The sequence below is a fragment of the Pteropus vampyrus genome, unplaced genomic scaffold, assembly GCF_000151845.1.
Source record: "Pteropus vampyrus isolate Shadow unplaced genomic scaffold, Pvam_2.0 Scaffold40, whole genome shotgun sequence".
NCBI classification, from domain to species: domain Eukaryota; kingdom Metazoa; phylum Chordata; class Mammalia; order Chiroptera; family Pteropodidae; genus Pteropus; species Pteropus vampyrus.
In genome coordinates, this window is record NW_011888821.1 from 4,238,900 (window position 1) to 4,250,086 (window position 11,187).

At 52.0% G+C, this 11,187-nt stretch overlaps 1 protein-coding gene across 1 annotated transcript; it reads right to left on the reverse strand.

The window, feature by feature from the left end:
• Nucleotides 1-1,510: 1,510 nt before the first annotated feature.
• Nucleotides 1,511-3,779, reverse strand: SOCS1 (suppressor of cytokine signaling 1). The gene is made up of 2 exons (XM_011358370.2): nt 3,655-3,779; nt 1,511-3,085 (listed from the first exon to the last, which is right to left on the reverse strand). The coding sequence occupies exon 2, from the start codon at nt 3,033-3,035 to the stop codon at nt 2,394-2,396; it is 642 nt and encodes a 213-aa protein (XP_011356672.1). The 5' UTR covers nt 3,036-3,085; nt 3,655-3,779; the 3' UTR covers nt 1,511-2,393.
• Nucleotides 3,780-11,187: the final 7,408 nt, after the last annotated feature.

Here is an 11,187-nt window from a genome sequence, read left to right on the forward strand (position 1 = left end):
GGAGGAAAAAACTCTGAAAATGTTGTTGACTGTCTAATTCATCCCTTTAGATGAGGACCCGTTTCCTCATCTATAAAATGGGGATGTTAATAGTACCTAAATCATAAGGCTAGGGTGAAGGTTGAATGTTTTAATATAGGTAGCTCGGGGCTTGGGATGGTGCCTGCACTGTAATGCTAGATGTAAATGCTAACAACCGCTATTGTTATTATTGGGACCTTGGGTCCATTAGGCCCTTGTGGGTGGTCATGGTACCTAGTGGTGCCCAGCCTCTGAGACAGTACAATCTAAGTTTGAAAATCTGGCTCCTCCACTTGCAGCGTGCCCTACTGTGCATCGCTGATCATCAGTCTTCCCACCTAAAATGGAGAGAGAGGTTTCTAAGGGCATACCGCAGACACACAGTGAACGCTTACATGTGTGCAGGGGGCCCTATGCTACCTTTAATCATCACAGGATGGTGGTGATGATTAAAGGTAGCATAGGGCCCTGCACACATGTAAGCGCTCACTGTGTGTCTGCGGTATGCCCAAGCACTACCTTCTTGGATTTCTCCCTGTTTCACCAGGCACTGCCCAAGCTGGGTAGGAGACGGGGAAAATCATAACAAAGACAATCATAACAAGGACAGGACTTGTATGACAGGACTTGATCCACACAGCAGAGAGCAAAGGGCAGGGAGATGGTTAACAGAAGAAAAAACAGTGATTCTTTGGAGGCAGAGACATCACTTCCTTCCCTCCCACCCCTTATTAAAGGACGAAATTGCTGAAGCTCTCTGAGATCCTAAATCTCTCCTGGCCATCCTTCACCTTGAGACCTGGAACCTATTTAATCCCTAAGACAAGCCTGGGCAGCTCCAGCTCTCAAGTTAATTTTATGCTGCACTTTCGAGTCTGAAAGGTATTATTAAGTATTAGGACACTCCATTATAAGCATGTCCAAGGCTGCAGAGGGCCATTCTAACTTCTAAAAATGAACTGCAATGTCTGTTTAACCCTAAACCTGAAAATGACTCAATTCATCGGATACGGTAGTACAACCCTGAGTTGCCAGCATGGCTTATCTGCCAGGCGGCCACAGACACAGAAGTGAGCATAAAACCTGTGTTGTGAGGACTTTCTGGTGATATGGACCAGTCTCACCAGCATCCCAGAGCAACCTTTCCCTCTTGTGGCTGCTGTAACCACCACCTTCTCTGTGATGCATAGACTTCTGCTGCTAAGGGTTCCAGCAACCACCTCCTCTAGCAAACCCATTTTAGAGGTCTATGCTGAGGCCCCAAGAGGGAAAGGGAATTGCCCAAAGCCACCAGCAGGGCCCTCCTGCCACCATAGACCACAGAGCTTCTTTCTGACTCCAAGTTGTATGTTCACCAAGAAGTACACAAGATAGAACAAGGTTGGAAGGAAGTCAGGCCCAACCCTGTATCCCCCATCCCATCTAAAATATGTCTCCTTCGATGCTGAGTTTCAGAATGTGCCACTCCTCCTTCCACTTCCACCTGCAAGTGTGGTCACAGAATGAAATTTCCTCGGTCATCCATTTCAAATAGATTCTGGGGACACCCAAAAGGCCCAGGTGTCTTCTTTGACACAGGAATGACCACAGGCAGATTTACCCCTGCACTTGTTTTCTCTTCTGTAAAATGAGGGTAAGAGCCTTGCTTCATAGGATTGTCTCTATTGGATTAAGTAAATTGAAGCATGAAAAGCTCTGAATAGGGCCAGGTATACATCAAGTGCTCAAACATGAGCTGCCATTTTGTCCAAACACACATCACCAAAACTAGACCCACGGTTCCTCTCTCCTGAGAGCAGTGGGGGGACCAAGCAGTGTTCTTAGCCACAGACATGCACGCCTCCAAAGAGGTCAGTCTTGGGGTCTCTCTCCCTGGGACCCGTTCAGAACCAAGGAAAACTTCTGACCAAAGCACACACTCTAGAAACCTTTTTTCTTTTAAAAAAAAAAAACTTTCATAATAAAGTTTATTACCTAAACTGGTTGTAAAAAATATAAAATAGGATTCTGCACAGCAGAAAAATAAAGCCAGAGACCCTCCCCCAACCCCTGGTTTGTGCAAAGATACTGGGTATATGTAAACATGAAGAGGTAGGAGGTACAAGTTCAGGTCCTGGCCCCAGATAGTTAAGTTAAGCTGCTACTACAACCAGGGGGACCCAGAGGGAGCACCAAGAGGGGGGCACGCCCCCAAGAGGTGGGAAGGGGTCTACAGCCTCGTCTCCAGCCGAGAGGGGAGGTGCCTCACCCCCCACACCGGCTCCCTCCAACCCAGGCAGGGAGGGCGCCCACGTCGTTCCAGGTAAATAATAATTAATAAAAAAAAAAAAAAAAAAAAAAGGCGCCCCAGTTAATGCTGCCTCCGCGGCTGGTCAAATCTGAAAGGGGAAGGAGCTTAAGTAGTCGCGCAGAACGGGATTGAGGGGGATGCGCGCCAGGTTCTCGCGGCCCACCGTGGCCACGATGCGCTGGCGACACAGCTCCTGCAGCGGCCGCACGCGGCGCTGGCGCAGCGGGGCCCCCAGCATACGGCGCGGCGCCGCCACGTAGTGCTCGAGCAGCTCAAAGAGGCAGTCGAAGCTCTCGCGGCTACCGTCCAGGTGGAAGCGGCCGGCTTGGAAGTGCACGCGGATGCTCGTGGGGCCCGAGGCCATCTTCACGCTGAGGGCGAAGAAGCAGTTCCGCTGGCGGCTGTCGCGCACCAGGAAGGTGCCCACGGGCTCGGCGCGCAGCCGCTCGTGCGCCCCGTGCACGCTCAGGGGTCCCCAGTAGAAGCCGCAGGCGTCGAGGAGCGCGCTGGCGCGGGTGATGCGCCGGTACTCGGCGTGCGATCGGAACGTGCGGAAGTGCGTGTCGCCCGGGGTCGGGGCCGGGACCGGGACCGCGGGACAGGGCCTCGGGCGCGCCGGGGCCGCGGGAGAGGAGGAGGAGGAGGAGGAAGGCTCTGGCCGCCGTCGGGGCTCTGCTGCCGTGGAGATTGCATTGTCGGCTGCCACCTGGTTGTGTGCTACCATCCTACACGAGGGGCCTGCCGGAGGGGTGGGCCATAGCGTCCGGGGGTGCGCTGATGGGGGAGACAGAGGCAGTGAGCGGAGTCTGGGTGGAGCTGGGCAGGTGTGGGGCTTAAGGCTGAGCCGATAACCCTTAAGGGCAGAAGGCATAGGACCAAGTCAGCGCGGGCCCCTTTGAACTTCAGTGGGCTTATCGAGAAAATGGCTTGGCTTCCTCCTCTACAGAGCACTTCCAGGAGGTGGGGGCCCGGCGGGGGCGGAGTCCAGCCTCTGGGAAGCCAAGAGTTTGGGTAAGGAGCGGGGCGTGGAGAGGTGTCAAAGAGAAGCCTGCCCCTACTCCGGCCACCCGGCCCTCGGCTCGCCGCCCCAAGGCCGCCGCCTGCTGGCCAGGCCTGGGAATGGCGCCTCGTCCGGGCGATTTGGGCAAAGGCAGGAGAAAAGCTGCGCTGCGGGAACCTCACGCGCGGGGGGCTGCCAGGGTGGGGTCGGCGAGAGCCAGGGAAGTGGCAGTCGCGACCCCACCACGCAGCCCGCTTAGGCTGGACTGATACCCAACTGTCTTTTCCTTTTCTTTCCGTTTGCCCCCTCTCCCTCCCGCTTCCTTGCCTAGTGTCCGGCTCACCTGGCGGCGGGGCGCGGGGCGCCGCAGGCGGGGCGGCAGGGGGCTCCGGGGCGGCTCTCGCGCATGCTCCGGGGCCGGGAGCAGTGCAGCTGCCACGGCCGCAGCTCGCTCTGCTCCACGCCCGCCCCTGCACCAGTCTTTAAAACCAGTTTAGGGGTGGGGCTTGCAAAGGGAGGCTCCGCCCCTTGCCGACTCCACCGCCCCTTGCCGACTCCACCTCCTCTGCAGGCCCAGTCCTTCCGCGCCACTTTCGGTTTCTTTTTTGCACACCAGCTCGACCTTTTTGCGCACACCGGGGACCCTCCCCGTGGAAGCCCCCTGCCCTGACCTTGCCTTGCACCTCTTCTAGGACCCCTCTATCAAGGTCTCTGGCCCCGCCCCTGAGCCCCCTGGCCACTTCTCGGATGTCCCCTTCGGCCCTGGCGCCCCTACTTTTGCCCCTCTGCTCTAGGTCGCAGATTTCTGCAGCCAAGCCCCGTAGGATACTCCTGCCTAGCCCTGACACACCCCTTTCCCCCACCAGGTGTCTCAGCACCCACCCATCTCAGCAGATCTCTGGCCTTTTCTTCCCTCGAACCAGACCCCTCCACCCGACCTGGGGTCCGGCCAGACAGTCCCCGGCCTTGAACCTCTTGAGATGTTACCACTGTCCCGGTAGTTCCAGAGCAGCCGCCCTCCCCCGCAACCCCCCGACCCGTTGCTGTGCCTGATCTTGGCTTGGGCTTCCCAGGAAGCAGCAGCCTGACCACAGGCTTCAGAAGAACCCTTCAGCAGGGCAGGAGGGGTGCTTGATGGCAGGCTGAGTTCCTCAGAAACCGGGTGGGGCCCGGCAAGGTTCCCCAAGGCTGTGGCTCGTCCTCCTACCAGACGGAGAAACTGAGGCTCAGGGAGGGGCTGTGATTTGCAGTGACTGGCAAATGGGGTCCTCCGGAGGAGGCACGCCCTCCTCACTTTAATTTGGGGAGAGGAGCTGAAGAGCCCAATGAAAAAAATCATTCATTTACAGATGCGATGATTCCCAAAACCTACTTTGTTTTTTCCTGGCCAGTCCTCCTCTTCCTCCACTTCTTTCTTATATATCCCCCTCTGGCTGCTCCATCAAGTAGCTGCCTTCCCAGGCATCCACACCTTGGGCTTGGGATGGTGGGAGTTGGTGGTGTGGGCTATAATTTATACATCTGTGTGTGATCCAGTGATCCTGTGTGGTGGAAAGGCATGGGGTTGATACCTGACTCGTACGTGTATTTTTGAAGGAAAGAAAGAACAAATGAGGGTTGGAGCTGGTGGGTGGGTGGATAGTCTCAGAGTTTGGAGAGGTCACATAGAAGACAGGACAGCCTGGGGGCATGGTGGCTGGCCTCACGCTGGCACACACTGCCCTCTACAGGCAGCTCTCAGGCGGCAGCCTAGCCAGCTCCTCCTTGAAGCCCTGGTGCCAGGTCCTCCTGCGTGCCTCTGTGTCCCCAGGCAGAATCCAGGCCCCCTGTGTTTCTTCCTGAACACAAAGAGGAAGCCCACAACCAATCTTGCTTAGGACCCCATCAGCTTCCCGAATTTGTGTGTGGCAGTAATTAGTGTTGGTCGTTGATGTGGTGGTCTTGGGTTGTGTACGTGTGCAGGCATTCATGTGCAGGGGGTGACAGAAAAGATGCAGAGCCATGCAAGTACCAGTGGTCAGTTACTGTGGTCATTCCAGAGCACCTGCCGGGGGCCTTGTCCTGTGGTGGGTGACAAGGATAATATAAAGTAGTGGTTAAATGCCAGACTATGGACTCAGACTGCCTGGGTTCCAGTTTTACCTCTGCAACTTTCTAGCCTTGTGACCTTGAGCATGGTTTCTTCATCTGTGAAACAGATAATAATAGTACCTCCCTCAAAGCAGTGGGGCTTACTTAAATGAGTGATCATGGGTCAGGTGCTCAGAATAGTCCCTGGTATATAATAAGCATTCAGTAGGTGTTTACTGTTGCTAATGTTCACCTAAGGGTGCCCGTGGGTGTGGCAGCATGTTGGAGCCCGCAGACACATACATGGCTTGATTCCTTATGCTCATCTCTGAAGCCTTAGCCCAAGAAGCACAGGCCAGAAGAGGCATAGGCAGAGTAGGAGGAGGGTTTCACAGGGCAAACCAGGCCTCAGGGTTCCATGGAGAGGGGTATCACCTCCTTCTCACTTGAGCTGGGGGTGGGTGGTGCAGGCCCAAGAAAGCGGCCAGGCTGGGCTGGCTCCTGCATAACTTGTCATCCTGCCAACATGTCTCCTTGGCAGGCCTCTGAGCAGAGGAAAATCTATAAATAGCTGATGGTCCATATGCCCTCACCCCCCATTGACAGCCTCATTGGCTACTTGGGAGAGCCACCCCTTTTCCCTGGGGACTGAGGCCTCCTCTCAGCCCCCCTCTTGCTGCTACCCTTCCACCCATCCCTGTGGAGCCCCCTCCATTTCACGTACTGATACCTGTGATGTATTGGCTTAAGCTGACTATATGGTACATGCTTTAAAGGCATTAGATCATTGGATTGGTGCACAACAATCTGCCCATTTTATAGAAAAAGAAACCGAGGCTTGGAAGGGAAGTCAGTTGCCCAGGAGCACACAGCATAGATGTGACAGAGCTGAGATTCACACCCAGAGCTTTTGCCTTTGTCCACTGTGCTGTAAACTTCCTCCCTGACCTGGTGATCTAAGTCTTGGTCTGTCTTCTGGAAAAACAGTAGATACCAAAGAAATCAGAGATTCATTTGGATGCTGAGCCTGCCTGGGGAGGAGTGGGGATAGGTCTGCCGGCTTCCCTCTCATTTAGTTAGCTTGGGGAGCTCCAGAGCTTAGCATCCGAGGCTCTGTCTCACCCTGTATGGCTTCGGGTCCTGCTGGGTCTCAGCTTCCTTGCCTGCACAGTGGGACTGGCCCCATCCTCCACCCTAATGAGATCCTGGTTGTGAAAGCCGTAGTGAGTCAGGCCCCAGTTGCTAAACCCACGTGGGTTCTCTTCAGTACCAATAGCAATGGTGACATAGCTTTGGTTTCATTTTCTGAAGTCCTGAGTTCAAAACGAAACCAAATACAGATGGCAAAAGGGAAAAAGAAATGTGCTGATTGACAAGCATCAGCCTCCCTAGACATCCCTGGAGGACTGGCACCAGGCTCAGGGGAAGCTAGGCAGCATGGCAGCCCCGAGGAGCTCAGACTCTATACCCCTTACTCTACAGTAAGACTGGGCTGCGTTTGGACTCCAGACCTAGCACCTCCCAGGTGTGTGACTTTGGGCAAACAACTGCCCTCTCTGGGCCTCATTTGACCCATCTGCAAAATGAGCCCTAGAAGTTTTGCACCTCACAGAGCAGCAAGGCATGCTAAGACTGACTCAAAGTGCCAGGCCCAGAGAACATGCGCCACTCAAGTGACTTCTTGTCACAGGGTCAGCCCTATGTCCATAGCTTGCTAGGCCACAGCCAGACATGTAGGGTGATTCTCCTCCCCGCTTCCCCCTCAACAGGCCCTGGCAGCCCAGAAGTGAGGGGCCCAGACAGTTTTGCTTTTTTTCTTTCCAGTTTTGGCAAAGTCCTGCTGGGAAAAGCAGCCCTTGGTCAGAACGTGTCATCTGAAAATTGCTGTCTGCCCCAATGCTCCTCAGCCCTCCTCTTCTATCCCACAAGGCAGCCAAGGTTCCCATGGCAGCCTGAGCCTCTGGGGAGCCCCGAGCTGTGGGGTACAGAGCATGGATTCCATCAGCAGGCGTGGGTTTAAATCTGTCACTTAATAAGCATGTGGCCTGGGGCGAACTTCTCACCTACTCTGCCCCAGTTTCTTCTTCTGCAAGGTATACATAATAACATCTATTTTACTCTTTCGGTATTTATTCGGTAGTATTTATTGAGTGTTTACTCTCTGCCAAGCACTGGGCACTCGGGGGTCTCCAGCAGACCTAGGGGAGACTGACAGTGAATTCACAGGATCATTTCAGATCCGGTGAGCGCGTTGGGGGAAATAAATGGAGAAGGAGAGACCAGGTGTTTGTGGGGTGGGAGAGACATAAGCCAAGGCCTCTGGGAGAGCCTCTTGGGGATGGCGACGTGGGAGTCGAGGTCTCCCTAGAAGCTGATGAGGAGAGCTCTCTGGGCGGAAAGAAGAGTTGATGCCGAGGCCCTGAGGTGGGAGTGAGCAGCAGGCTTCAGGACCAGAGAGGAGCACTGTGTAGCTGCTGCACAGAGCACGGGGTGAGTGCAGGGGTGAGGCCTAGGGTTTGGCCTGCAGATCTGGCAAGGCCTTGCCCAGGCAATGGGAGGGGTTTGGAATTCACCCTGATTGCAGGCGACAGCCCTTAAAGCACAGGAAGCACCCTCTGGCTACTGACCTCCTGGACAGCCAGGGCTTTAGCCAGGATGACCTACAGTAGGGGTCTTGGGACACACCTCACAACTGTCCCTGACCTTCCACCCCCACATGTCACCACACTAGACCCTGAAATGGGTGCAAAGACAGTCCTAAGGTAGAGTCAGGCTTCGTAGGAGAGAACACTGCTCAGGGAGTCCAAGACTTGAGTCCTGGGGTCAGCCCTCATTCTCTGGGGACCTTGGGAAAGGGATCACCATTTGCTGGTGACAGTTTTCTGGCATATTGTCTTAGTTACTTTTCCTCATGGTTCCATGAGGTGGAAATTATGTGTTGCCATTTACCAATGAGAAAAGCAAGATTCAGGAAGCTGGTAGAATTTGGTAAAGGTGTTTTGGGGAGCCCTCCTTCATTGTGTGGGGTAGACCGTAGTCTCAGCCCCTCCCAGCAGCAAGAAAGATCAGGTATTTCGGTGGTGGGGAGGGCTGTGCAGCTGGGGACACTGGAGTCAAGGAGAAGGTTCTGAAAGAGAAGGCTGAAAGGCCAGGGAGTGATGACATGAGCTGGTGGCTGGATTCCAACGTGATGACAGGCTGGCTCCTCAGCGATCCTGGGGAGACATGATGAGAACCTTCTAGCAGGCCCAGTTATCCCCCAAGTGACAGGTGAAGAAAAGAGAGATTGGTCAGATGTGAAGTAGCTGATACTAACCAGCTTTCAGAAAGTAGTCTCTATTATTGTGTTAATAACTCCTAAATAGGAGGGGCGGGGGAGAGGATTCCTGAGAGCCCTGGTTGTAGAGTCTAGGCACACCCGGTTCCAGTCCCAGCTTCCCACCCCCACCCCCACCTGTGCTGTGGCTTCAGGCAAATCGACTTAATCCAGAGGCTCCAAGAACTGTCACAAAACCCAAGCTGGCAGGCTCAGTGCTTTTCATCAGCAAATCCCTCAGGACCTTGCTTGGGGCTATTGATTCTACTTTTACATACTATTGAAATAAGCCTATCTGATTCCCATCCTACCCCATCCCCAAAAGTGGCAAATTAGGAGACTGACAGCAAGTAGAGGGGAGAAAGAATTTGCAAAAGCTGTGAGACTAGATAGAAGAATTGACACACCGCAGGCCAGGGACATTGAGAGTGGAGAGAGGCTTCTGGTTCACCTTTCTGCAAACTAGACAGCCCAGAAAGGAACTGATGCCATTGACTTGAAAGATTACACTTTGCAGTCACAGTTTATATTCAGCATTCCTGTACTCTCTCTTCAGAGTTACCAAAGCTTTGCTGAGCACCTACTGGATGCTTCACTGATACTCATTTCTTTTTTTCTCCTTAATTTGCTTTTCTATTTCCTCATATAAAATAATTAAAGCATTTCCCCTACCCAGATATAACCCCAGTTACCAGCTTGATCTGTGTCCTTCCACAGAAAGTGCATTTACACACCTGCATTTCCTCCCATAAAAATACAGTGTTGGTTTGCATAGAATTTTTTTCTCTATAAATGCTATATCTTTCTCCATCTTTCCCTTTTCACCCAACAACATATCTTGGCAACTAGGATAGATCACATGCAGATCAACCTCATTTTTTTAAAAACTATAATATATCCTTTTTAAAAATTGCATTCTCAATGAATCTCATGTGTTCTTATCCATCCACTGTGGATGGGCACATGAGTTGTTTCCAGGTTTTTGCTCTTGCAAACAATGTAGCCCTACACCTCCCTGTACAAGGTCCTAGCACACATGTTTGAGAAACACTTTGCATACTTTAAATGTTAGTAGACATTTAAGTTAGTTGCCCATCAACGTGCCTGTGCACGTTTACCCCCTCAGCAGTGGCATTTGACTGTACCTGCTTCCCTGTGCCTTCACCTGTACTTGTTATTATCAATTTTGTTTCCATTTTCGTCCATTCGACAGGTACACAAGTAGCATCTCACCATTGCTTAATGCCTATTCTTTGTTTCATTTACTCAGCAAATATTTACTGAGCTCCTAACACGTGTTAGGACCCTGCTAAGTACCGGGGATGCAGCAATCAAGAACGGCATGCCTCATACATTGTTGGTGGGATTGCAAATCGGTACAGCCACTATGGAAAACAGCATGGAGGTTCCTCAAAAAATTAAAAATGGATATACCTTTTAACCCAGCAATTGCACTTCTGGGTATTTATTCAAAGAAAACCAAAACAATAATTCATGAAGATCTATACACTCCCAATATTCGTGGCAGCACAATTTACTATAGCTTATATGGAAGCAACCTAAATGCCCATCAACAGACGTTTGAATAAAGAAATTATGGTTCATATATGCAATGGACTATTACTCTGCCATTAAAAAAATGAAATCCTAATATTTTCAATGACATGGATGGACCTAGAGATTATTAGGCTGAGTGAAATAAGTCAGAGAAAAATAGTTACCATATGATTTCACTTATATGCAGTGTCTCAGGAACAAAAAGAACAAACTAATCAAAAACAGACTCAACAAATTTAATGGACAATTTGGTGATGGACAGAGGGGAGGAGGGTTGGGATGCTGGGAGAATGGGGTGAAGGGTTAAAGAAGTACACATTAGTAGTTGATAGGTGGGCACCGGGAGCACGGCAGAGGGAATGCAGTCAGCATTAATATGATGGCTAAGTGGAGGGCCAGGGGAGGGAGGGAGCCATTGGGGGGATTGTTTTATGAACATTATAGATGTCTAACCAATGTACTGTACACTTGAAACTAATTTAAAGGGATAAATTTATTTAAAATAAATAAAAAAGCATAAAGAAGCTTAAAAAAAAAAAAGAAAAAAGAGAAATGGCATGGCCCCTGGACCTCTTCACGAAGCATTCGGTGCAGATAAGCCTCAGAGAGGTTAAGAGACAGGCCTGGGGTCACCCAGCGAGGGGACCGGGGAGCTGGGGGTTGAATCTGGGTCTGCGTGGCTACAGAATTTGAGATATTTTTCCTCCTGAATCATACCTCAAATGGGCATATCAACCCAGGCTTTGCACGCTCTTCCCTGACTACTCCCTCCTCCCCCAGGACTGCTGGGTCCCCTAGTGCTATCTAGGGCCTGCAAGAGTGACAGTGCCCCAGGCAGCTGAGCTGGCAGTCCCACCACAGGCTGGGCTGCTTCGGTTTCCCAGACCTCACCTCACCCCATTATCCTACCAAAATTAATCAGAAAGGCAAGAT